Source organism: Ustilaginoidea virens, chromosome 1 (assembly GCF_000687475.1).
Source record: "Ustilaginoidea virens chromosome 1, complete sequence".
Classification (NCBI taxonomy): Eukaryota; Fungi; Ascomycota; class Sordariomycetes; order Hypocreales; family Clavicipitaceae; genus Ustilaginoidea; species Ustilaginoidea virens.
The window spans coordinates 4,190,374-4,216,380 of NC_057316.1; the positions used below are offsets into that span (position 1 = coordinate 4,190,374).

At 56.0% G+C, this 26,007-nt stretch overlaps 9 protein-coding genes across 9 annotated transcripts; 3 read left to right on the plus strand and 6 right to left on the minus strand.

Annotated features, from left to right (window-relative positions):
• Window positions 1-941: 941 nt before the first annotated feature.
• On the minus strand, window positions 942-1,544 carry UV8b_00930 (uncharacterized protein; the record flags this gene model as incomplete). The annotated part of the gene is made up of 4 exons (XM_043138428.1): window positions 942-1,014; window positions 1,086-1,268; window positions 1,448-1,467; window positions 1,542-1,544. The coding sequence occupies 4 exons, from the start codon at window positions 1,542-1,544 to the stop codon at window positions 942-944; spliced, it is 279 nt and encodes a 92-aa protein (XP_042994362.1).
• Window positions 1,545-2,144: 600 nt separating this feature from the next.
• On the plus strand, window positions 2,145-3,197 carry UV8b_00931 (uncharacterized protein; the record flags this gene model as incomplete). The annotated part of the gene is made up of 1 exon (XM_043138429.1): window positions 2,145-3,197. The coding sequence occupies one exon, from the start codon at window positions 2,145-2,147 to the stop codon at window positions 3,195-3,197; it is 1,053 nt and encodes a 350-aa protein (XP_042994363.1).
• Window positions 3,198-3,759: 562 nt separating this feature from the next.
• On the minus strand, window positions 3,760-6,165 carry UV8b_00932 (uncharacterized protein; the record flags this gene model as incomplete). Its single annotated transcript, XM_043138430.1, has 1 exon — window positions 3,760-6,165. One exon carries the CDS (start codon window positions 6,163-6,165, stop codon window positions 3,760-3,762), a length of 2,406 nt encoding a protein of 801 aa, XP_042994364.1.
• Window positions 6,166-7,538: 1,373 nt separating this feature from the next.
• On the plus strand, window positions 7,539-9,054 carry UV8b_00933 (uncharacterized protein; the record flags this gene model as incomplete). The annotated part of the gene is made up of 3 exons (XM_043138431.1): window positions 7,539-7,778; window positions 7,928-8,736; window positions 8,919-9,054. 3 exons carry the CDS (start codon window positions 7,539-7,541, stop codon window positions 9,052-9,054), a joined length of 1,185 nt encoding a protein of 394 aa, XP_042994365.1.
• A 625-nt stretch (window positions 9,055-9,679) lies between these two features.
• UV8b_00934 (uncharacterized protein) lies at window positions 9,680-10,818 on the minus strand (the record flags this gene model as incomplete). Its single annotated transcript, XM_043138432.1, has 3 exons — window positions 9,680-10,296; window positions 10,440-10,598; window positions 10,701-10,818. The coding sequence occupies 3 exons, from the start codon at window positions 10,816-10,818 to the stop codon at window positions 9,680-9,682; spliced, it is 894 nt and encodes a 297-aa protein (XP_042994366.1).
• An 857-nt stretch (window positions 10,819-11,675) lies between these two features.
• UV8b_00935 (uncharacterized protein) lies at window positions 11,676-12,578 on the minus strand (the record flags this gene model as incomplete). Its single annotated transcript, XM_043138433.1, has 2 exons — window positions 11,676-12,278; window positions 12,474-12,578. 2 exons carry the CDS (start codon window positions 12,576-12,578, stop codon window positions 11,676-11,678), a joined length of 708 nt encoding a protein of 235 aa, XP_042994367.1.
• A 1,426-nt stretch (window positions 12,579-14,004) lies between these two features.
• UV8b_00936 (uncharacterized protein) lies at window positions 14,005-15,787 on the minus strand (the record flags this gene model as incomplete). Its single annotated transcript, XM_043138434.1, has 2 exons — window positions 14,005-15,352; window positions 15,579-15,787. 2 exons carry the CDS (start codon window positions 15,785-15,787, stop codon window positions 14,005-14,007), a joined length of 1,557 nt encoding a protein of 518 aa, XP_042994368.1.
• A 1,733-nt stretch (window positions 15,788-17,520) lies between these two features.
• UV8b_00937 (uncharacterized protein) lies at window positions 17,521-19,166 on the minus strand (the record flags this gene model as incomplete). Its single annotated transcript, XM_043138435.1, has 3 exons — window positions 17,521-18,095; window positions 18,207-18,950; window positions 19,067-19,166. 3 exons carry the CDS (start codon window positions 19,164-19,166, stop codon window positions 17,521-17,523), a joined length of 1,419 nt encoding a protein of 472 aa, XP_042994369.1.
• A 2,244-nt stretch (window positions 19,167-21,410) lies between these two features.
• UV8b_00938 (uncharacterized protein) lies at window positions 21,411-24,938 on the plus strand (the record flags this gene model as incomplete). Its single annotated transcript, XM_043138436.1, has 2 exons — window positions 21,411-21,567; window positions 21,658-24,938. The coding sequence occupies 2 exons, from the start codon at window positions 21,411-21,413 to the stop codon at window positions 24,936-24,938; spliced, it is 3,438 nt and encodes a 1,145-aa protein (XP_042994370.1).
• Window positions 24,939-26,007: the final 1,069 nt, after the last annotated feature.

The window sequence follows — 26,007 nt, forward strand, 5'->3', positions numbered from 1 at the left end:
GGCCCTGGTTACAGGGGACCAGCGCATCGGCAGATGGGGTTCCCAGGTACCACCAGCCATTGACACCACGTGCACCGTGATTCACGAAGTTATACTCCGTACCCGGACCAAACCTCCCAAGTCGTCAACTGCGGCCATCTCGATATCACGAGTTTAACTTTTGACGAAGGGCAAAAAAAAAAAAAACAAAAAAAAAAAAGGGGGGGGGGGGGGGGGGGGGGGGCCAAAATGGAAATGGGAAATGGACGTTTCAAACGGCCTGATCGGTGTTCATGCCCACACTTTAAAATATTCCGTCTCGCATTGGCACACAAGACAGCGCAAGGCTGTTGCTCGACGCCTCCATCATCCGACTCATCCCCCCTGCCATGGTAGCGTCCACGTCCTTGCCCGTCAGCTTCGACAAGCCAACGGACCTTGCGGGTGACTACATGTAGCCTTGGAGCATCAACCCCGACGGCTAAACTTGTTCACGCGGAGGCGTCGCTGCGATTCACAACTCTGTAGAGAAACAGGCACACGCACTGTCCGTATTCGCCTCGGCGATACCACCAATAGTGCGACCAAGTCCGCTTCACGCCAGGGGTACTACCCGTGACAGCCGGAAGGTGAAGAATATAAATCAAATCAATTGTGTGATGATCTTTTCAACGTCGGCAGGCACACTCAAAGTCCATCCAACGGCCACGGCAGGCCGTTGACCGGGCGTATCGACGCTCATTACTCCGTACCCAGCATTGGTACCCATACACACACGAGGCCATACCACAAGTGGACAAGGCTAACGCGGCGAGAGGATGGTGCTCAAGTGATCGAAAGAGAACGCGGGGGGGCGGAAAAAAGATGCTGCTTTGATTCACGCATAATATACACATGTCGGGTTGCCGTTCCTTTCTTCGCAAGGACGGGTACTTTTTTTTTTTTTTTTTTTTTCGTCTCCTTCAGCTCTGCTCCTTGTCCTGCTCAGCCTTTAGTCTATCCTCCTTGTCCCACTGAATCAGTTCCTTCGACCAACTGCCAATCGTAAAAGTTAGCTGCCTCGCTGCTTATCGAACAATGGATCGATGCGGTTGCGTTGCACGTACCGTCGGCTCGGATACCAGTCTCCAGGCTCCGGTTTGCGAGCCCATGATTCTCGCTCAGAACTGAACTTCCAGGTCACAGCCAAGATACCAACAACGAAGCCGGCAGCAACGAGAGTATTGGCCCTCCAGTTGCCAGGCTGGGCGTACCAACCCCCGGCCGGTGACCAGACGTGCTTGGGGTAACTGCATCAAGAATCGAAGAACGAGTCAGAAATCTCGTCACGGGGGCGGGGTGGGGGGTCGCGTCCCAACGCGCGGCGGACCAATAGAGGGGAAGGCATCGTTGCAGTCTGGGGGTTTTGGGGGGATTTGGTCGTCTGGTGTTTTTGATTCTGCCCATCATCCGCAGGTCGGTCACTTACGGGATCTTTCCACCACCGCCCTATATGTGGGCGCATGCCCAGTCAGCATGAAGCTCCACGTTCTTCGGATGGCTTTTCCAGAGGACTGACTTACCATTTTACTGGCTTGCAAAAGGACGTCTGAGAATCAAGTTGAGGAGCGCAATTGGCTGTCGTTTTGGGTAGAACGAACTTCGCTCTGGGGCTGGGTTGGTTCTTGGGGAGTTAGTTTGAAGGTCCCGACAGAACGTTCGGCCCGAATTTATTCCGCGTCCTTTCGCCCCCCCGTACGCTCCGTCTAGTCTAGCCGCCTCACGCGGCGTGTGGCTTTGCCTCCGCCAACACGGGTTAACGGGGTGGTTGAACTTTTTCCCCAGCTGCACCCATCTCGGGCAAGCTGTCGAATCAAACACCCTGACGATATTTACATCAACGCCGCTCTCAGCTTTGCAACGGAAACTCTGGGGTGGGGGGCAATTTCTATCCAACATCTTTTCTATTCAATCCACCCGGATCTCTGTTTCCTACTTGCAGCCTTTCTAGTAAGAAATTACATCACAAAAAAAAAAACATATATATATATATATATAAAATGAGGAGATTACGAGGGCCACGATGGAGTAGCAGACCAGTCCTCCCAGCTCGCCCAGGAGCCCCTTCTCTTAGCTACAGATCACCATTCGTTCAATCCAGCCGCCGATGCCAGTCGTCCGAGGCCATGGCACCGCAAGCCCCAGCACAAGACACCAACACGTCCCTCCAAGAGCCGACATCACGAACCCCCCTGCCGTCACCGCCTCAAGAACGAAGCGCCCAGTCAGCAAAGCTCGCAGCCCTGCATGCCCGACTGGCACTGTCCAACAAGATCCCTCTGCAGACCGTTGCGCGAGCGCTCGTCACGCCGTCGGCCGACCCCAATGGCAGCTTCAACAACGCCAACCTGGCCTTCCTGGGCAGCACCATCATCAACTACCACGCGCTCGAGTACCTCGTCTGCAAATGGCCGCGCCTGCCAATGGCCATTCTGTACGAGGCTCTCCGGGCATACGCGGGGCCCGAGTCGCTGTACCAGGTCTCCCGCCGATGGGGCGTCGAGGCCGCCGCCGCGCCTGGCGGGGAGGTCGACCCCGGCCTGCTGCAGTGGAAACCTGATGGCGAGCAGGTGGTGAGCACGCGGTGGGGATACGTGCGATCCGAGGTCGAGCGCAACAGCTCCTACAGGCGCGGCTTGAGCAGCCGCGTCGTCCTGGACGATGTTTTTGGCGACGCGCTGGGCAGGCCCAACAGCGACGAGGCCCAGCAAGAGCCCGAGGTCTTGCTCCACGACGCCTTTGGGTCCTTTGTCCAGGCCGTCGTCGGCTCCATCTACACGCACTGCGGCCGCGAGGCCGCCAGAACCTTTGTCAAGGCTCATATTCTGTCGAGGCAGCTGGATCCCTCGTCGCTGTTTGAATTTCAGCTGCCCACTCGCGAGCTGACCTTGCTCTGTGCCAGAGAAGGGTTCGAACCGCCCGTTGCCCGGCTGGAAAGTGAAACTGGTCGCATGTCGCGAACTCCCGTTTACGTGGTGGGCATCTACAGCGGCAAGGAGAAGATAGGAGAAGCAGCCGGCCCGAGCTTGGATATCGCCAGACGCAAAGCTTCAATGGGTGCCTTGAAAGCGTGGTATATGTACAGCCCTGGTAACAAGGTCCGCGTCCCCAGCGACATGATGGAGCCCGACGCGAAGCCATGGCAAGCGCCGCACGTTGACATTGGCGAAATCATCTAACCACCCAACATTTCTGGAGGGGGGGGGGGGGGGGGGGGGGGGGGGGACGACCAGAAAGGGGCGGTGGCGGTCGGAGGGAAGGCAGAAGCAGTATTTCCATCCATCACATGCGTGCAATCTTGCTACATCATGGGAGAGCGATCTTTGAACAAGTACCACGCAACTTTTTGCGGCATTTTTGCGAGACGGGGGAGGTCGACAGACTACAAAGGTACGGCCAACTGTATATTAGGGTATACTGTAGAACAGACCGGTTTGAAAAAATCAGCCCTTCGAAAAGAGGCCTACAGGTGAAGAGACAAGGTGAAAGTCAAAGTCAACCAGAGGATATTAGCATGTAAAAGGCCAACCATTTGAAAAAAAAAAAAAAAAAAAGGGGGTAGATAGGATAATATCTATAGACATGTATGCTCATACTTTTTGCATGCCAACAAGTAGCTTACACGGGTCACGTACCCCAGATTTTATTCCCCCCCCCCCCCCCCCCCCCCAAAAAAAAAAAAAAAAAAAAAAGAAAGAAAGAGAAAGAGATAATCTGTACACACAAGAGACCTGCTTCGCCTCATGTCGAGATTGCCAGCGATTTGGATGCTTCCTCCTTCACTTGCTGGTTATCCGCCTGTTCCCGCAAAAACTTCTTCCTCTCGTACACGGCCCGCACCGTGGACCTAATCTGCTCTTTGCTCTCGTCGTAATTTGCCCGTGCAAGGCTGACAACACTGTCAATCTGTTCGGGAGCATACACAAAGTTCCATGTGCTGAGAAAGTCGGTCGTGCCAGGGGAAATATCTGGCCCTTTTGGGTTCGCCACGAACGGAACATAAACAACCGCAAGGCCCGCATCAGGTTCCATGAGTTGCCACCTGTTTGTCTCGTCGATGGCTTTGGCCGGCGGAGGGGGCTTTGGAGATCGTTCTTGCGTCGTGCCGACCCAGACAGTACAGTATCCCAAGTCGCCGGCTTCTTCGTCCCCAGCCTGCAACTTATCTTGGTCGGTTGTGCTGTTGCTGGCTGTGCTGCCGTTTGCTGATTCCTTGAGACATCTCTGGTCCTGCTTGGCCTGCTCCACTCGTCGGTCTGCCTCGCGAGCGGATTTGGCTTCGGCATTGGCGAGCTCTTTGACAGTCTCTTTGACAGATTCACCCGGTTTTGGCCAGCCAATGCCTACCGGCCAGCCCTTGATGCCGCGCTGCCGAGCGTATCCATCAGCCACAGAGAGCCAGTTGTCCGTCTTGATGTCTGCAGAGGCGTCAAATGCGATGAGAATGTCGACGTTTCGACCGGGTCGTAAGAGAGGATAGATGGGCAGGTTGTTTGACATGCCCGCATCCATAAGCTGGATGTGTTCTCGTTCGTAGATGCTGGGAGGTGTCATGCTAGATAATTTGCCGTGCATCTGATAAGCAAAGTTGGGAATTGTGGCGGGATCTATAGGGTGGACTTTACTCAAGTCGTCGTCTCGGCCAGAGACAAACTCGTCAAGGCTGGCGAGAGCTGTTATGCTGAGAACCAGCGGCTTGATTTCTCTGTAGTAGTGGCTCAGGGTGGCACAAAAGGCGCTCCCAAAGACGCCCATCAACAAAGGTACCCTAACCTCTGGAAGGTGGAACCCGTGCTCTGGCGGAACGTCGCTGCCGTTGTTGAACTTTCGTCCCATGGCCCAAGTCGGGATACCGGCACCAAACTCTTCGCAGAAGAACTCGTACGGCGTGATCTCGTACCATTGGAACCATGGCTCCTCCTTGGTGAGCTTCTTGTCCTCCTTAGTCAGCTGCCCCTGATTTCCTTCAGCCCGTGGAATCTCGTGCCGTACAACGGTGTAGATGGGTAACGGACGATCCCCGTACTTGACAAGTTCTCTCTGGTTGGAAAGCTTGAGATCTCTCTCATTGACGCCAAGCTCGCCTTTGGGGACTAGCAATCGAGATGCCAGCAACAAGCCGTAGACATCGACGAGACCAAAGTCGGCCTTATCGTCGCCTCGCAGCTTCTCCACCAGGCCACTTAGCAGAAACTTGTTTGTCGGCAACGAAACGAGGGATTGGAGGGCAACTGGTGGGTATGCGATGTGGACATTCAAGCGAGCCTTCAAATGCTCCAGCAGCCGTGTCAGGTCGCCCCCTGATATGGAGGAGTTCAAAAGAGTCTGTAGCCAGCAAGAGCCGCTGACACCCGCAGTATACGTAACGCAGTCAAAGAGCCCGTCCTCTTCGGTGGCAATCAAGGATCCAGTGCCGGCGACAAGGGCGCGCAGGCCGCCTCCCGAACCGCACATGGCAATGGTGGGGATATCATCTGGATGAATGTCGTTTTCGCGGAGGCCGAGATATTTGGCTAGAGCAACCCGTATCACTTTTTTACGTCTTGATAGAAACTCCTTTTCGTCATTGCAGAGTTCGCAAGACACACGAACGTTGGCTTTCCAAGCAATTTCGGGGTTGACGTTTGGGTCATGCGCCTCTTCCCAGATTTCATCCGCCAGAGAGCCAGGGGCCATGGACAGTTCCCTCTGAAGCTTTTTCACGTATCCAGGTACGAGTTTGGACCAGTCTGGGAGAATCAAGTCGGTGACTTTTTCCGAAAAGGCGCCCCATTCGGTGTCGGTGATGCCGGCGATGCTTTCCATGCGCGCGGCAAAGCTGTCCCACGCGTTCGCGGGTGGCTCGGCTGCCACCTTCGTATCACCACCAAGCCTTTGTCCGTTTGGTTCGGTTCGAGACCATCTTTTTCGTTTCTGTGTGGGGGTGAGATAATCAAGGTCTTGAGAGGGATATAGCCACCAGATGAACAAGAATCCTGCAGCGAGGCTAATGGATAAGCTTACTCCAGAGGTGCTAGGCTTTTTGGTAAACGTAAAGAGACTTTGCTGGAAATTCCTGTGCAAGGGTGGAGGGGGGCGACTGGTGCCAACTCTCCATGGCAAATTGAGAGTCCGCAGAGACTTGGCGACGCCGTTGAGGTGTCTCATTTGCGAACAAGATGGAACCAGAGCAAGCAAGCAAGCAAGCAAGCAAGCAAGCAAGCAAGCAAGTGACAGCGGCAGTGACCAAGACGCCAACAAAAACAACAAAAAAAAGAAAAGGAAAAAAAATTAATAAAAAAATTAAATTAAGGGAAAAGAAGAGGAAGTAGGAAATAACTACCAAGCTCTTTCAACAATAACAGGCGGCGCGGGATTATCACAGTCGAAGAGGTCGGAGAGGACGCGCAATGTCTTGCATCTCAGCGCTCAGCTGCATGGACAGCCAATGGCAGGTTGAAGGTTGAAGGGAGGCAAATGCGAGGGAATGTGAGCTGGATGCTTGCGGTTTGCGGTTTGCGGTTTGCGGTTTGTTGACGTGCAAGTGTCGAAGTCAACGACCAGCCTATTATGTCATTATGTCATGGACGGTACCTGCAGCCATTCCATTGGAGGAAGGAACCCCCCGCGAAAATGGGCATGGGCTTGGTGTTCGGCACCTGCAACGTACCAGACATGTACCTACCTAGGCCTGGTACCTCCTACCTGAGAAGGCACCTTTGAAAGTAGGTCCTTGATACATGCCGGCGATGAGCTGCCCAAGGCTGTTGTATCTATTTTTGATGCGGCCCCTTGCTAAGAAGGCCTTGCGCACAAGATGCTAAGACCTGCAACCTACAGGTCGGTAGGTAGGTAGGTACCTTGGATACCTGGTACAAGTCGCCAAGGCCCACAATTTGTCTGGGAATTGATAGAGTTAGCAGACGACGCATGCTAGACAACGTATGCATTAATTGAAGCGATATTAGTTTGATGGCTTTTTATTCTAGTTTATTTTTGATTTTTCTCCATAATGGTATTTTCATCCCATCGATTCCTATTTACAAGGCAGGTCCTGCTACGCGGTTCGAAATTCCAAGGTCGCTGATGCGACTTGGCCCGCATTCGCCAAGGTGACAAAGGCGGTGAGTGAGTAAGCGGCGGCGCGACACTCGCTGAGTTTTTGGCGCTCTGGTGGGCGGCAGAATTTCCGTCATTTTTTTCCGCACACGGCTTTGTTTGTCAGTTGCAGAACCAAACTCTCGCTCGCACGACGCAGACCATCTTCATCCCAAGCTACCCTCTGGACATCTTCGCACCCGGCGATTGTCCCGAGGTAGGGTCAATTGACTCGTCTTGTACCCTTGTCTCGCTCCAAGGCAGTTCTCCTGTCGACGCGCCGTCTGGGAGCAAAAGCCCCGCCACCAAGTCCTCCCTTGATTCTTTGGATAGGTCTGTCAACCCACTGTGTTTTTTATATCTGGGAGTCTGCAGATGTTGCAAGCTGTTTAAGGCCTATACTTCGTCATTCTCTGATACAAAGAAGTAAGCAGGTCGACAGGATGAGCGAAGCAGAAGCCACGACAAAGCCCATCGAGGCTACTCCTGCCCCGGCGCAGGCGGAAAAAGCCAACGAGACGAGCGAGGCGGAACCTACCACCAAGCCCGTCGAGGCTGCTGCTGTCGCTACGGACAAGTCCGTCACCAAGACGATGGACAAGACTGACAAGGATGCCAAGAACAACAAATTTGACCCCAGTGTGCGGGAGGTGACGGATGATCCTGTGGCTATCCGCAAGCAGGTAGGGCAAAGCGACGGTCCATTTCTGTGGACGCTTCTGCAGCTTTTTATTATTTTTTTTCTTTTTTTTTTCTTTTTTTTTTTTTTTGTTGGGTGAACATGCGCACTATCGACTCCCCTCGACTGACTGCATGTGTACACCTGAAACAGGTTGAATTCTACTTTGGTGACTGGAACTTTGCCCAAGACAAGTTCATGTGGGAATCGTGCGGCGGGTCGGAAAATAAGCCCATGGCCATTTCCACGCTTCACTCTTTCAAGCGCATGCGCACTTTCCAACCCTACAGCGCCGTTGTTGCCGCTCTTCGCGATAGCAAAGTTTTGGAGGTATCGGGAGAAGAGGGCTCCGAGGTGGTGAAGCGCAAGACCCCTTACAAGCCGGCTGCCGAGGGCAAAGCCAAGATCGAGGCTGCCACCGTCTACGTCAAGGGCTTCGGCGACGAGAACCCAGACACACAGTTCGACCTGGAGAGCTTCTTTGCGCAATTTGGCGAGGTCAAGGGGTTGAAGCTTCGCCGCACCAACGAGGGCCTCTTCAAGGGATCCGTCTTTGTCACCTTTGCGGACCAGGAGCTGGCCAAGAAGTTTCTTGATTCCGACCCGAAGCCCACCTGGAAGGGAAACGACTTGAAGATCATGTCCAAGAAGGCCTACTGCGAGGAAAAGAGCGAGCTCATTCGCCAAGGCAAGATAGAACCCAACGCCACACAGCCACGCAAGTTCTACGAAGGCAAGGACTTTAGCGGCAACAAGAAGAAGGGGCGTAACGGCGGCGGCGGCGGCGGCGGCGGCCAGGACGACTGGAAGAAGAGGCGCGAAAACGACCAGAAGAACGGATTCCGCGGAGGTCGCGGGCGCGGTCGCGGTCGCGGTGGCCGTGGAAGAGGCGGAGGTCGAGGCGGGAGAGATGGTGGTCATGCTCGTCAGAACAGCGACCACAAAGACAAGACCTACGAAGGGTTAGTATGGATGCACCCCCAACGCTTGCTGCCTGCATTTTGTTTTATTTTTTTTCTACCTTTTTTCTTTTTCCAAGATTTCCCGATTTTTCCATTTTTTTTTTGTTCATTCGTTTGAGGAAACGAAACAGCCCAGGGAAAAGTCCGACTGCTGACAGACAAACCCGTCATGGTCTCTCTAGCGGTATGCCTTCCATCCAAGCCACTGCTGGTGATTCCAACGGAAAGCGAGCACGCGATGAGGACGGGGTCGCTAGTGAACCTCCGGCCAAAAAGGTCGACACAAAAGAAGCGGCCGCCGCAGACAAGGTAGAATGAGGGGAAATGCTGCAAATAGTCATGATTGCTGGGTTGACAAGCCCTTGCTTGCCAAGGCGGGCGGAGCAAGAGTCGAGAAAGCCAAGGATGGCCAAGCACAGAGGACTCACGCAGGATGTATCGTTTTCCTCCTTCTTTTCTTTCCCTTTTTCTCTTTGTTTGGCGTTGTGGCTACCCAGTTTGACGTCCTGTGGGACCACCAGGGCTATGAACTTATTCCGTGTCGGCATGTTGTGATTTTTGTCCCCCTCCCCTATGGGGTGCAATAAAGGAACTGAACAAGGCGAATGAACAGACCTCCAATGAAGGCGGACTTGGGGGGGGGGGCGGAGGGGGCTCCATCTGATGGGTTTGCTGAAGCGATTTTGTCGACGGAAGCACAGGATCTAGCGGTCAGTTTGCATGCCAGCTGTAGAAGTAGGAAAAAAGCTCATTTGCTGGGATTTTATTGCATCGGCCTGGCGTGGGGATCAAGGCGCCGTGGAAAGCAGAGGGTTCCGGGCTCCATCGCCGATGCGGACAGGGAATACACGCACAAGGCGCGTCCACCGGCTCCCAACTGAGCTTCCTCCCTCCCTTCCTTCGTCCCTCCCATGCTCCCATGCTCCCTCCCTCCCTCCCTCTCTCAGGCCGAGTACTCCAAGCTCGCGTCGCCGATGACGCTCCAAAACTCGTCGACCAGCTCGCGCTGGCCGGCGGGCGCCGCCCGCACCGCCAGATAGACGCGCGACTCGAGGTCGGCGTCCCAGCCGCCCGGGTTGCCGCTGACGACGCGGCCGCCGGCCTCGCGGAGGATGCACCAGCCGGCGCAGACGTCCCAGGCCCAGCAGCCGCCCTCCCAGTAGGCGTCCATCTGGCCAGCCGCCACGGCGGCCATGTTGAGCGCCGCGGAGCCCAGCGACCGCAGCGAGTGGACCATGGCGCCGCCCGTCTCGCGGCTCCCCGCGAGCCTCTTGAACACGGCCGTCTTGCGCTCAAAGTTGGCGCCGTCGCGGTCGGCCCCCCACTCGACGGCGACGAGGGCGCCGGCCAGCCCGCCCAGCGGCCGGGGCGGCCGGGCCAGCGGCAGCCTCTGCGGCGCGGCGCCCCGGCCGCGCGTCATGTGCGCGCCGCGGCCGTCGACGGCCGTGAACAGCACGTCCTGCCACGGGTTGTAGATGACGCCGACGACGGGGCGGCGGCCGACCGCCAGGCCGAGCGAGGTGCACGCGCTGGGGAACGAGTGCACAAAGTTGGTGGTGCCTGTTTGCCAATGCAATGTGTCAGCGGGCGGGAAAGGGGGTTGGTTGGTTGCATCTGCAGTGGCCTCCCCCTCCCCTTCCCCCCCCCCCCCCTCCCTCCCTCCCTCCCCCGGGGTTTTGGGGGGTCGGGTGTGGTTTATGTACCGTCAATAGGGTCGACGACAAAAGTCGGCTCCGGGCCGAGCCTCATGCCGGGCTGGTAGGTCTCCTCGCCGAGGAAGGAGATGGACGGGAACGCGGCAGATAGGCGGGTGAGGATCATGTGCTCAACGGCGCGGTCGGCCTCGGTGACGATGTCGACAGCTGCAGGCGCGACGGGTCAGCTCGTTGATGCCGGGCGCGAGGTGAAGAGCAGCGAGATATGAGGGAAGGGGGGGGGGGGGGGGGTCGGGTTTCTGAGCGCACAGTTGAGCTTGGTGTGGGTGTCGAGGCGGGCCGGGTCGGCGGCGAGCATCATCCGGCCGGCCTCGTAGGCGACGGCCACCATTTCATCGTGGACGGCTTGGAGGTCGAGGTCGGCCATGGTGCGTGCGTGCGTGCGTTGTGTGTGTGTCGTGTGTGTGTCGTGGGAAGGCAAAGTAAGCAAGCGTGGCGTGGAGATGAGATGGCAAAAGCAAACATAAGCATTGAAGCAAGCTTTCGGGGCGGCCTGTGTAGGCGTGCCGCGTGGGGGAGGGGCCAAGCGATGCTCAAGCGGGGGTCTCGGGTCTCGGGTCTCGGGTCTCGGGTCTCGGCATTGACGAGGTTGGCAGTGCAGTGCGGGTCGGGTCGGGTCGACTGCTGACGGATGCTCTATCCACCAACCATGTCCGTACAGCATCATGTCAGGGCTGCAGCATATCTCGCAAGTCATGTCTCGTAAATCATGTTCCGTATATCGTGTCCGTACAATGTCTGCAAGTCATACCCAAAGTCATGTTCCACTCGTCATGTCAGTTGTGATGGCCTGCCAGCCTGCTGCAGTTACCAGCCGAAACGGAAACGGAATGCAAATCAGAAAACTCCAGCAATGGTGCCAAGTCAATACGGTATACCAAACAGCAAAAAACACGGCAAAAACACAGCAAAAACAAAAACCAATCCCGCAAATGCCACTTATGGCATGACCTCCCGGCCCTGTCACTACATGGGAAAACATACTCTGCACCGAAGCAGGTTCCACCTCAAGACGACCCGACCCGGCAGGCATCTCTGCGAGTCCCTCGTCGCGCTATGCCATCCGTTGATTGCGCAGAGAGGGCAAGGTTTCCGCGGCCGTAGAGCAGAGCGCACCCCCCTTCTCCCCCCCCCCCCGGTCCCCATATCATATTGAGCCAAGTTCCTAACCACGTCGTCTTTCGTCCGCTACCACCTTTTGTATCGTCCCGAATCCCTAGACATTCAGACATTCTCCCGGAATGCAAATCTCCTATCCGTGGGGCTGTTCCTGGCGCTGGCAGCGTCCGCGTCTGCGCTACCTCGTTTCGCCTGCAAACCTGGCGCGGCGGCAGTCTCGTACGTCTCGATAGGCCGAGGGCTCACGCCTCGCAGGCTGGACACGGCGTCGTCGTCAAACGGGTTCCTGCCGACGGACCCGACAGAAAGGCGACCCGGCCGGCCTCGCTCCTCGTCGTCCTCGTCGGGCACCGGCGTCGCAGCGAGATTCATGCTGTAGCTTCCGCCGCCGGCGCCGCCATACTCGGTCTGGCCACGTCTATCAAACTCTCGCTCCTCGGGGTATCCGTAGCCGTCGGCCTCATGGCCAACGCGGGTATCCCACGCCTCGTCGGGATCCAGCGGGTCGAAGCCGCGGCGCGCGCCGGCAGCGCCGTGCAGAGGCGTCGGCTCGTACGCCCCGGTAGCCGATCGGTTTTTGCGGATCTTGACCTTGCGCACCTGGTCGTTGACCCAGCCGACGATGCCGCCCGGCGCGGGCTGGGGGGGGCCGTACGGGCTTTCGTTTCGTTTCCACGGTAGATAGGAGGAGAGCGTGGGCGAGGGCAGCTGTTTTCCCACGCATCGTCAGAAACGCTGTCAGCCTCGCGAAGCAGCCGACTGACTATGCGTGATTTTTCCCAAGCGCCAGGTTGCGCGACGGGAGAGCAGGGCAATCGAGAGAAAAAAAAAAAAAAAAAAAAAAAAAAAAAAGAGAGAGAGAGAGAGGCAAAGAAGGAGAAGGAAAAAAGAGAACGGACGTACACCTAATCTGCGGGCGCGCATCTGTGTGAAAACGACCCAGCCAATCGCCGCCGCAACGAGCAGAACGAGGATGGCGATGATGATTCCTCCAGCTGTAGAGACCATCGTGGGCAGCCGCTCCGCCTGACCGCCGAGTAGCCGCTCTGAAGACGATGGCCAAGACACGGGACGGGAAAAGAAAGGAAGGAAGGAAGGAAGGTAGCAGCAGTGGCAGAGCTCCGACGGACGCGAATACGCACGCACTCGTCGGGCAGCAAAAGAGGTCAACCGAGGCGGACGGGGCGAGCAAGCCGGGGTTGAGGTGGAATGTCGGATGTCGGATGCTGCAAAGAAACCAGACGACAAAGAACCAAAACAAAGAAGCAAGAAGCAAGCTTATGGCTTTGGCTTTGGCTTTTGGCTTTTGGCTTTGGCTTTGGCTTTTGGCTTTGGAATTTTAGCCTGGCTTGGCTTTAGCCTGGCTTTGGCGTGGGAAGGGAAGAGGTTGTTGTGGGGGGGGGCGACCGCCTTTTGCCACTTGCTTTGCTTGCTGGTTGCCGAACCGAACCGAACATTTCAATGTTGACGGGACGGACTGAAGAGCTGCTTGAAGTGCGCTGAAGCGAACAGAAGTGGACCAGACTGGACTCAACTGAACTCAACCAAACTCAACTGGACAACTTCTCCGCAAGCCGGCACTCGGGGCTTTGTCAACCAGACTCGTCCCAGATTTAATAGAGGCTGGGTTCCCCCCTCCCCCCCCTCGGCCGCGACAACCTGTTTTTTTTTTTTTGTTTAATTTTTACCAACCAGCCCATTCGCCCATTCGCCCATCCGCCCATCCGCTACTCCGTGCCATGCCCATCCATTGTTCTTCCGTGCTCCTTGTCCCCTTCACCTGGGAAATAGGCAAAATACGCGCAACGGATTTCCAGACGCGCGGCCGCCAATCAGACCGGGCCAAAGGGTGGATCCCCGGCATCGCTCCTCCAACCTCTAGTAACATACCTTGCAACAAACAGAGTAAGTACTCCATTCCCCGTAAAATGAGCTGATTGCGTCCTGCACCCAGCCCAGCATCCAGCATCCAGCATCCAGCATCCAGCATCCAGCATCCAGCATCCAGCATCTTGCATCTTGCATCTCGCATCTTGCATCTTGTCCTCGGTACGTCCTGCCTGCTGTGTAGCCGAGCATGGCGTCTGCTGGTGGCAATCCGCCGGCTATCCGCCGGCTGGCGCGCCAAAGAAAAAGGAAAAAAAGGTCGACGGGTGCCGACTTGGCTTGCTGCAGGAGAAGCCGCAGACGCCGGCTCAGTGTATCGCTCGCTTCAGACATGCAGAGTACGGCCCGACACGGTGCCCCCGACGCGGGTGACATCATTCGGCATAGGGCCCCAGCTGGCAAGCATCGCATCTATTGATCCCACTAACTCCGTACCTACCTACTTACTCGCCACCAGCTCAAAGACCCAGACGGTCTGGGATTGACTCTCCAACATGCACCCACCCTGACGTCGTCGTCGTCGTCGTCGTCGCCGCCGCCGTCGTCCTCAGGTTCGCAGAGAGCCGCGCTTGCTCGCTCGCCCACATTGATCCCAGTGACCGCCCTGCTTGGCGAATTCGAGCCCCTCCAGAAAGCCCTCGAGCTTGCATCGGCCGAGTGCGTCGGCCTGGCAACCCTTGGGCGTCACCAACCTGTCGTTGACCAGCACCCTCACCAGCTCCTCCGCAACGCCGTCGCACCGCATCTTCTCAACGTACATTCGCGCTCCGAACGGCACAGCCCACGAGGCCGAGTACCCGTCCGTCTTCTGCGGAGGCACCCTGCGGTTCGTCGGCACCTCGGTGGCATTGGTGTACAAGCCCAGCGCCCCGTAGATTGTCATCAGCGTGTTGTCGTGGCTAAAGTCGGCGTACAGGGCGCGGTCCAAGGGGAAGGTGGAAGCGTCCGAGTCCAGGGTCCTGTTTGTCGACGTGTGGTCGCTGACCGGGCTGTGCGCGAGACGCGCAATCAGCTCGTTGACGTAGCCGACCCCTTGGGTCGGGCCCAGAGGGTTTCCCGGGCCGTAGCCGTACCACTTGTCCAGAGCCAGGTAGTAGTCGTAGCCCTTCCATTCCTCCAGGGAGAACAGACGGCAAAACTGCGACGTCTTTGCCTCGGCCGACGCAACCGTGTTGAAGGGGCAGAGGTCCATGAGCTGAATCGTCTCCTGCAGCGTCAGGTTGGCGCCACGAAGCTTCCGGTTCAGCCGCTCCGCGATTGGAGCGGCCCACACATTCCTCCACGCCGCTTTGCTTTCATTTCCCATTTCAGAAATGGGGCCCTCCTCGAACGCGGCGCAGTTCCCATGGTCCAGCGTGTTGTTGAACCCGTCGCCCTCGGGGATGACGAGTATGTTGGCCACGTCCTTGTCGTTTTCTCGGCCCTTGGCCCGAGAGTATCCCTGCATGAACCGCTCGGCCGACATGACGACTCTTTCCGAACCAGAAGCTCGCACAAAGGGTGGGAGTTTCGAGTGCTCGGCCAGCTTCCGGTACCGCTTAAAGAACCGTTTGCCAGACGCGACGAGCTCGCCTTCACCGTACGCGGTGAGGTCATCGGCACCCAGCGAGTACTTGTACTTTTTGATGAACTTGAACCCCTTGGCGTAGACTTGGACATCCTTGTGGAGTCTGTCGACCAACTTCTTGTAGGCATGGGACTTGCCGGCCGTGGGGAGGCGAGAACCGTGGCGGGAGAGGACGGAAGCAAACGTGATGTGGCATCCTGCCGGTATATCAGGCTTCCTCGAGGGGTCTGGCGCCACAAAGTAAGGCGAATACTGACCCCAGTATTTGTGGGAGTTGTAAGTGCAGCTCGCGTTGTCAACACATGACTTTGAGCCTGATGTATCACGCCTGGATGGAATTTGCTCTCTTGTTAGACGGGGTGTACGGTGGTCCTTGACTTTTTCTCGCCAGCCGACTTGCCGAAAGCGGCCCCTCTCTCTCTCTCTCTCCTTTTCTTTTTCTTTTCCTTCTTATCTTTTTTTCTATTATCGTCTTTTCTACATCCTTTTACATTCGTTTCCCGCTCCCATGTCACCCAAGGCAAGACGACCAGAGAGGGAGTCGCGAAACATACCTAAAGGGGACACCCAAGAAGAGAAATGCAGCAAGCAACAAGACACCCATCGAGAGCTTAAGGAACCTCGAGCGAGGCGGAGGATGATGGCCAACGACGTGTGCTGCACGATTCCGGTCCATGGCTGGCGTAGGAATAGCTTTATATCTGTGATTACCGGCAGTAAGAAGCACCCTCACAGAGGCCGCCGCATCGCGTATCGAGCCCATCTCATGCTTCCGTGACCAGGAACGGCCTGGTCGCCAGAGTCGGCAGCGAGAGCGGTCCAAGCCTGCCTGAAACGTTGAAAGAGTGAGGGGTTATGTACCGCAACCGCGGAATGTCGATGCAGACGGGGAGGAACTAATTCACCAAGCCCCTGGTGGTTCGGTTTAAGGTTGCAAGAAAGGAGACAGGTGCGGCGGGGTCGGGTGGAGCGCATATCGTGGCTCCGTGGCTGGCTGGATGGGTTCCTCCAATGTTCTGCCCTTGTCCTCTGTTCCTTCCCAACAAGGATCAACGGATTTGGGGGTGGAAGGTGGTAAGGTATATGTGGTACTGTAAGGTTAATCCAATCGGGCCCTGATGCCAAGTGCGTGCGGCTGGCGCACTCGAGTACGGCCTCGCCATACGGAGTACTACAAGTCACTTCGAGTGAAATAAGTGGGGGGCAGCTTGTACAGCTCCGTACCGATATCCTCATGGTAATAAGCTTGAGCACTTGCAGAAAACCTGTGAGCTACTAGAATACGCCTGATGGTGAGCGATGGCGATATCGCTCGCGGTCGGTCCTTACTATTGGCTTGGTTATGTACTGTAGTAAGCTAGAATAAGCTAGAATAACAGAGCCTCTATAATCAGCGCGCCTTCCCTGCCAACTATTCCTTTTACAGGGCAGGTAAGCGGCCCCTGCTAGCGCGATACATCGTGAGCAGGGCGGCTCGTGGTGTTGTTGTGGGAATGCTTGCCATAAAATGGCTGGGTGTTGCCAATTCCTACCATGTACGGAGTACTCCGCACTACATGTGTATTTCTGGCAAGGCGCCATCCATTGTGCCTGCCGTCCTTGCTCTCTCTGCACGTGCTTTGCTGGTTGGCTGCCGCGTGCGCTGCAAGGAAAGAAACAGCGCACGGCCTGATGGCTGCTTATGTATGTACTGTACCTCTTCACAATGTGAGTCATGCATGCCCTTTGTTCCATGCAGTCAAAGATGTCATCAGTGTCATGCCAAGTGGTTTAGAGTCATCAAATTCTGTTTCAAATAGGCCAACTCACCCAATGGCCCGCAAAGCCCCAGCCCGCCCTGTACGCCCGCTTCCGCCACGTGTGAAATTTTAATTTCGACAGCCGCTCACAGGAGCTTCTGCCACAGAGCAACTGTCACCGTCAACGGCTTTTGTACCCGTGTTTGGAATAATATCATCTCAACACTATTACTATCTGCATCTACCATTTGAGACTTCCCACATCGTCTGAGCAATCATGTCTGCCATGTCATCCGATTGTAACCCCGTGGGGTGATATGCTGACACGACAATCAAAACGAATCCCCCCTTGCCCTCCCCCCCCCCACCCTCTCATCCATCTGCTGCGCCTTATTAAAGGATGAGTGAAGGGAGCGACTTTCCCTTCCAAGCACTCAGACTCGTATTATGCGACCTTGGGCCCTGTGCAAGACATGGCTGGGAGAGTTGGGCCCGGCATCAAGCCGCGACATTTTGTCTCGCGTCCACATCAGCTATTCCAACCACCTCCATGTCCTCGCTTTATCCCCTCCAAGCATTGCCATCCTCCAAAGTGTTTTCGCAAGATGCGTGGGCAAAAGTGGCCCCCAATGTTATGGTCTCCCCACACCAACAAGTGCCTGTAAGCATTTCGTGCAAGAAAGTGTCCCATCGGTGATGTACAAGTCCTCCCCGGATCTGGAGCTTTTCAAATGGGAGGGGCCGGCAAGATCCCGCCTCACACTGCCGACGCCAAGAAATCGGGCTGCCCAGTTTTGGTCTCCGAGTCCGAGAAAGACCCGTCATGGCTGTGTGACGGTGTGCTCTCCGGGGACCACGCTGACTGCATGGCGCGTTCTTCATCCTCGGTTCCCCAGGTGGATATGCTGTCGATCGACTCGCAGCTCGCCTGGCCTACTGCGCCGTTGGCAGAAATAATCTGATAAAAGCCCTCACTTCCCTTGACGGCCTTCGGCATGCTCGTGACCGTGTAAGGTCTGGTAGTTTTTCCCTGCTCCTGAACCGAGGGCAAGCGGGTGGATCCCGGGGGGAACGACTTCTTTTTTCGCAACGGCGGTCGAAGCACCAGGGGTAACGGTGGCGTTGGCAACGGTCCAACTCCTCGCACTGTCTGGCTTGGGCGTCTCTTAATCTCCGTCGTGTCGTCTGAGACTTTGTTCAGGCTGCACGGAACACTTAGTGATTTGATCAGCGCAGTTGGAGGACGATCCAGATCCGCCCTGAGGCGCTCGGCGAATGATTGAGCAGCCGGCGGAAAAGCTGGGATAGACGGCAAAGGCTCAAAATCCAAGGCTGCCAAAAGTTAGAAGAAGGGGGAAGCCAGAAGCGGGAACAGATAACGCTTGCCCTGGTCTGGGGCAGGCATCAAGAGGACTGGTCTGTCAGAACAGGAGAGCAACTCACGAGGTAAAGTGAGGGCCATGGATTGGGACGTCGAGGGCCGACTGTTGACATATAGACTCTGCCTTTCTATCACGTCGTCGATTTGCTTCTGCAGCCGCTCGACTTCCATCATGGCAGTTGCTACACGTTCTCTGATAGCATCAACCTCTGGGGAGGTGTAAGCTCGCGAGCGAAATTTCGACTTGGATGGAATCTGGGGTGGAATTCCGTATCCTCCAACGCTTGCGGAACTATTATCCAGAGGCAGTCGCCTCGGAATATGAAACGACATGGACCCCCAGCTCCGTTGGTGAGAAAGCTGACGATCGTGCCCTGACATTGACGCGATGGGGGTAGGGGAATGGAAATGTGGCGAGGTGGGCGAGGTGGACGATACACCTTGCTCAGCGTCGTAAAAGCTAAGCTGCAAGGGCCGAGGACGACATGGTCCTTCTGCGAATAGATCTTGAAGCTGTGACGTAGTGTATGCCTGATTAGAAGGATCGACGTCGGGAAGGAACTGGAAATCAGCGGTTTCTACGTGTCGAAACTCAGAGGGCGCAGAGATGAGCGGCTTGCTCGAGGAACCATCTGAACAAAATCGGCTTCTTTCCGAGGTATTTGTGCGGGTAGATGCGAAGCTCTTCTTTTTTACCAGCTTCTTTTGGTAACTGGGATTGGTGTGCCCAGACGTAGATAATACAACCGGCCGTGGTTGCATGAAAGGCTGCGTGTTTGTGATTATGGATGTGTTTTTCTTGCTGGCTGATGGATGGAAAGACTGCTGTTAGCCACGAGCCGTCACGAGCCGTCGCGAGTATCCCTTGTGCTTGTTTGCGAGGCTGGATACACCGAGATAAACCTGTAATGGGCTGACATACCATGAGGCGGCTCCGGCTCGAAGCAAGAGCCGAGGAACATGCAGCACGTCATTGTGGAAGGATGTACTGCTTTATTCGAGGCCGCAGTCGCCCTGTTCATGCCACGGATGGTATATGACACTGTCTTGCATACATGCCGGAACAGAAGGAGGGAAACCGAGGGAGAAAATAGGACGACAGAGTTCACACGAGCACAACCGGCCGGCGAGTTGAAAGTCTCCACAGACGGGGTTGCAAAGGTACCTTATCTGGACACACAGAGAGAGAGAGAGAGAGGGAGAGGGAGATGTGTAAGCCGGCGCTGTCTTGTTGTTTCCAGTCCATTCCCTGTTTTTGGCAGGCACAAAGAGGATCGAGCGAACGAGGGGGAACAAGAGCCCAAACCAAGAGCCCCGTTTGGGCCAATGTCGGGGAGGGGGGGGACCGTCGGGGACATTGTCGCCCAAATACGAAATGACGAGCAAGCACTGCGGTCTGGATGTTGAAGACGAGCAGATAGGGCTACGTATTCATTTGTTGTAAGGTGCGTGATGGTGCAACTTGATAGGCTGTGCTTGAATGAAGGTCGGCCAGGCGGCGCTTCCCACCACGGATTCAGATGGGCTGGTGCCCACCCTCCGGGACTCGGAGGCCCCACAAAGGAGCAGCATCAGATGGGCCAGGCCAGTGAAGCACAGCGAGTCAAGGACGTGCCTTGAAGTTGTCAAGGTTTGCGCCATCGTCACAAGCCCGTTGCCGCATTGCCACAGGATCCTCAGCATCCTCAGCATCCTCAGCATCCGCAGCCATCCTCCGATCCCTCTGGCAAGGGGGTCGTGTGGTCTGCCCTTGAACTTTGTTGCAGCACACACTAAGCAGTACTGGCCAACGGGCCCTTGTCGGTCGGGCCCGTCACATCTCGCCTCACAAGAGCCGTGTTTCTGGCTGCTTGCCCACGAACACCGCCGGTACTCCGTACTCCGTACAAGTCCAGGTATATTAGCCGTGACCGGGCCAGAAGAAACCATGGCTGGGCTATCGATGCCGTCCGTTCGCGTCACTTGCTGTGGGAGGAAACCCTGTCGCTTTCCGCATTCGGCCTAGGCCAGCGTTGCGACTTGTGGCCTGGCCAAACGACGTTGAAGACTTGTTTGATGGACCTGACTGACTTTGACGAAGCTAGGAAATGTGGCGCCCGCCCAACAAGGGTGCCGGTGTTCATGTCCTGCAACCCTAATTTGTGATTTGTGTCTCTGCGAATGATTCATTGGATCCAAAGCACAAAGCCTCAAGAGGCACGCACGTTGGTGGACTGACAAGGTGGGTATCCAATTGTTGTTCCTTGGTCAGCGTGTGTTCCTTGGTCAGTGTGGTGTGAGATGTGCATCGAAATGGCACATGATGATAAAGTCGCCATGATTACTCCGGATTCTGCAAGGAGTACGGAGTACACTTGGCAAACTTTGTCGCATGACCATGAGGCAGGTGTTTTTCCGGAGACGGGGGTTTTTTTCTTTTTTCTTTTTTTTCTATTTTTAATTTTGTTTTCCCCTTTCCCGGTAGGTTTCTGATTCCACCAACAGCCTCGCCTCATGCTTGTCTCACGTCTGTGGGGCTGCTTGATCCACCCCGATTGTTATTAGTTCGTTTCCAGACAAGATTCTTCAACACGGCGTGAGGGAGTGGCAAGCGGTTGGCTTGAGATAAGTTCTAAGTCGAGGCTAGTCTAGTCCAGTCTTGTTTAGTGCTCGCAGCCGAATCGTACGCTTGTTGAGGAGGAGGAGGAAGGAGGGGACAAACAAGTTGGGAGACGGGAGTCACGGCATCGCAAGCCTTGCCAGGAACCGTTCCATATCTATTGATTGGTGGCACCGCGGTGGTGCGTCTTGAACACTGATGATCGATTGGGGCTGGAAATTCGCTTCGCAAGTTCGCCATGGCTTCGAGAACGTCCCCTGGGACGGCCAAACTTGGTGGCACGAAGCTGATGCGCAAGCAGGGGGATAGACGCGCGGCTGCTCGATGGCGGATGGCCCTCGCAAGCTGCAGTCGAGACGGATGAAGGAAAGCCAGCAACGACCCGCAAATCCCAAGCAGCGTGTGCTTGTGCTGGTCTTTTCCGTCTTTTCCGTCTTTTCCGTCTTTTCCCCGACTTCAAAGTTCGTGAGCTGTGCTGGTGCAGGTGGGGCAGCGGTGACGTCCGGCAGAACCTCAAAAATCAATCTCGGCCAAAGAGTAAAACCAAACCAAAACCGAATCACAACCCAATGCACAAGACGTCTTGCCTGGTGCTCGTGCATCGTGTGCATCTGGGCAGCGCATCCTGAAATCAAATCGCCAGACATATCATAATGGTCATTCCAGAATGGTCAAACGGTCCTCCCAAGTCATGGATGGCGCTGCGGCCTTTCGGAAGCGCCAAAAGCTCAGTCAAGAAGCACCGACAAGCGAAGATGTCACTTCTGCCGAACATCTGCTCAGCTTGCTGACCTTTAACCAAAATATGCGGAATGCCAGACATGGTTGGTTTTTTCTTTATCTTTTTTTAAACTTTTTCCCGGTCCCATACTCTAGGCACCTATTTGTCAAATCTGGACGCTAATTCATTCCAGGCCTCCAGTCGTTCAAACACTTCCTCGACGGCGTTATCGCAAACAACGACGACAAGGGCGCCAAGCTGGCTATTCTGAAGCAGTACTTGGAGAGTGTCAAGCCTCGGGACACCAGTGAGGATGCGGTTCATTTTCATGATATCATGGAGATGTGGTCCTTTGCAATCCAGGTGGGCGACGAGGGCGTCATGTCTGCCGTGGCCGTTGTTCTTGCTCTCCTCCTTCAGGTGATTTCCGAATCATGGCAACTTGTGCCGTACGGCAACGGCCTCTGCCAAACCCTCCTCCAGGATGCGCAACTCAGATCAGTCGCGAGGAATCTATCGTCAGAGAAAGCCAAGGGCTTCATAATCTCTCCTACTTTAAGATTGTTGCGTGAAGCGGTCTGCTTGGATGGCGGGGTTTGGGCAAAGAAGATTGTCCGAGCTAGGGCCTATACCTTTGCCTCTTTGGGAAGAAACCTCGAAATTGATCAAGTGGCAGAAGACGAAAAAAACTCGCGGAAAACGTCGGTCAGATCTCATGCAACACGATTTCTTTTGAGCTGCCTCAAATATCTGCACTCCGAAGGCCGGAAGGAACTCGCGTCGCAAAAGGACTTGCTGTCGCATCTCACTTACATGATCAAGAACGACCCCCCCTCTCTTGTTCTGGAGATCCTGGACTCTCTCAAGTCGCACGTGCTGATGGACGCCAAGATTTCCCGCGAAGTCAAGTTCCGAGCGTTTAGCACCAAGGTGCTGATGCGCCTGTTGTCTCTGTATACGTACGCCCATCCCCTGGCCAGTACGGATGAAAGAGAGCTCGTGTCCGAAACAGCTCACAAGTTCTTGACGTTTGCTTGCACCACACCGGGTGCTGGCATCCTGTATCCATATCGAGGCTTGTATCCGAAACAGGCCGACGAAATCCTCCCAGCCTCGTCTGCGAGGCATAGGAGAGGTGCCAAGAGTGGTGGCGATCCGTGGGAGGGTAAATTCCGAGATGGTGTTCCTGTTTTCAACTTTGCGCTCTCCGACTTTGCCAGCAAACTTCGCCCGTGGTCCAGTCTGAAGCATTGTGAGCTTCTAGTTGCCATCTTGGCCGCCGCGCCAGAGCTCATTTCAGACTACTTTTCCAAAAATCTATCATTCACTTTTGAGCCCAAACTCTCCATGACTTGGATAGGATATGCCACCTTCCTCTTCGAAACCATGATGATTCCTATCCCTCCCTCGTTTGGCGACGCTGCCCGTTACGCAGTCCTACCTCCCCCTACTTGGATCCTGCTTGACAATATCATCCCGAGGCCGATTACTCGAAAAGTCCTCGTCCGATGCCTGTCTTCCCAGTCGAACCTGACCGCCTTTTTCGCCACGAGAATTCTCGTCGCGGCATTGGAAAAGTTCTCTGCGGCCGTCCGATTGCTCGATGATCAGGCCAATGGGAAGAATCTCCTGTGGGCGGATGCCAGCCGAAAAGTCATGGACATGTTCTGCCAGTGTATTCCGGATATGAAGGACATTGTGCGGTGCTACAAGGGCGTCCCGGCGGAGAATGTTCTGCAAAGAACGTTGACGAGCCGCCTCCTGCGCCTGTATTACGAAGTGATTCCCCGAGTAGCTCTGGCAGCCAACTTTGACGTCTCCCCTTTCCTGATCGACGCCCTCCAGCAAACGCGTCAGAACGACGCGGCGGAACGCGAGCGCAGAAACCTGAGCGCCATGGAATTGGGAAACTTGGTGTCGATTGCGAGCTACTCTCCCGGGATGCGATGGTTTGCGAGACTCGAGCCCCTCGGCGGCGATCGTCAGAAGGCGACTTCACCGTTCACTGCTCTGTTGAAGCTTTTATGTCGGGGCGCGGGGGATCAACCTCTGGACGAGCTGAAGGCTGTTTTGGGCGAAGTGGCCGCAGAGAGCCAAATTGTCACGGATCCCGCAGCACTGAAACCTCTGTTGCAAACGCTGAGTGCGGCGCAGAACACAGTGGGATCCGGCAAAATGGCGAGCGTTTGGTCTCTGCTGGACAACTGCGTGAGCCGGTGCGCGACTTCACCCATCAAATATCTGGATAAGATGAAGGAGTACTCTCCAGAATTCGCTTCCCCCGCAGCACCCTGCGGCTTTTCGCTGCTCAGCGTCGTCATCCTGGAGCAGCTTCCGTACGCGCTCGGTGCTGCTGCCGACAATCAGGCGATCCAGCATCTTGCAGCTTTTACTTCTCTCTACTTCAACGCTGTAGCAATGTACAGCGGGAACACGGACACGGCGTCACTGTCTGCCCTGCACCGGGAGGCAGAGAAGCAGTTCTCGGGCGCCTCTGCACCGTTGGGCGGTCTCGGGGACAAGAAGCTCGTCAAGCTGCTCAAGAAGCACGACGTGGCGTGGGCCCGCGGCGAGGCGGCCGCGGCCGTCGCGGATGGCCAGCACAGGACCAAGCGCGTGGTGGAGCAAGGGGCCCTCCGGGACCTGTTGCACACGCCCTTCCCGTCGGCCGAGGACGCCGCAGCGCTGACCAAGTGGGCGTCCAGAAGCGCCGAAGACATGGTCGAGGAGGGATGGGCGGCCGGCCTGGTTCGCCTCCTGACGTCGGAGCACACCAACCTGCGCAAGGAGGCGCTGACGGGCATTCGCAAGATGGCGGCGGCGGTCAAGGAGTCGCAGTACGAAGAGAAGACGCAGGTTTGGCTCCTCCTGTCCGAGGTGGCCGAGTCGTGCGGAGCGCAGGTAGACGCCGGCCCCGTCCCGTCGGCCCTGACGGCCTTTGCCGTCCACGCCTTGGAGATCCTCAAGACGCCCCTGCATCCGCTCTACTCCAAAGTCAACTCGTACCTCACCCGCAGCCCGGTCTGGGGGCTGGACAAGCTACCCCTGGCCCACGACATTCTCCACGGCGCCCCCTCCGAGGACGACAAGTACTACACCGAGCTCACCTGGCTGCTCAGCTACCTCCTCGACAGCCTCGCGACGCCCCGCGACCTCGACGTGTTCCACAGCAAGCGCTGGTTCGAGAAGATCCTGGCCCTCGGGAGCAATCCATATCTGCGCAGCGCCCTGCGCACAAGGCTCCTCCGGCTCGTCTACAGGGCCACCTGCATCCCAGCCGGCAGCACCACCCTCATCACCAGGTTCGGCATCCTGAGCTGGCTCGCCTCGCAGCGGTCAGGGTGCGACGGGGACGACGAGGCCGCCGCCCTGTATGACGCGCTCGCGGTGCGAGCCTGGGAGACGTGCGACCAGGAGCGAGTTGCGGCGTGGAGCAAAGGCGGCGCTCGGCGACTGTTGGAAGCCGTGTCTTGAGACTTGCTCGCTGTGGCTGTTTGTGGCTGTTTGTTCCCCTCCAGATGTTCGAAGCATCGATGGGCGCCACGAACAACCTCGCAGCCCGCATTCTTTTTTTTTTTTCCTTCTTCTTTTTTTTCCCTCCCGAGCATCGTCCAAACGGAATGCTGTCCTCGGCCGGACGAGGTGCGCAGCAAAGGCTTTTTTTCTTTTGTCACTCCGTTGCCAATGGGTCGAATACCAACTGACGTCCAAGCTGCACAGAGTCACAACCTAGACGAGGTATCGTGCATGAGAAAATAGGGGGAAAGAAAGAGAAAAAAAGAAAACCACAGAGGCAAACATGGCCAAAAGTTCGGGACATGGTGATGATTGATTACGCCAGATGAGAGGCCTAGGCTAACTACTATCTAGTACTCCTGCCACTTATCGCGGAGGGAAAAACAAAAACCGTGCTAGTTGCCTGTGTACATACCTTGACACGCTCCTAACACGCTCCTGACACCCTTGCAACACCCTCGTACCTATATTTACCTCATCTGCTCTATTCGTGAGCGATTGTTTTCCTATCCCTGTGATCCAGTCACTGTACCTCGCAGCTTCTCCGTGGCCACTATTCCTTCATACCCCCCCCAGGCCTCTTACGATCCTACTACTCCTAGTAGCAACACCCCCTGCAAGATATCCCCCCCCCCCCAGACCACAGCTAATTCCATGATGTTCCCCCTTATTCCGAGTTCCTTGTGTAGTAATAGCACCCCAGGCCAGCCCAGCACGCGGCATGTGCTCAAATCCTACTGACCCCAGGGCCTAGCCACGGAGGTAGATGGGGGTGGTTTGAGACATTACTTGTTGATAAGGGTATACACCTACGTGCCCAAGTCGCAGCAGCAGCAAACCGATACATGGGCGCTTCGTGAGGCGCTTCATGAACAGCATCGAGTCAAGGCAGCGTTATCGATTCGATCGATGCTTCTCCTCGTGCCATCTGCCCGTTTGCACCGGTTTAAATGAAACGGACCTCTGGAATCAAGGAGATTTTTTTTACTTTGTGTACAAAAAGATGATTGTTGCACCCGTGATTATA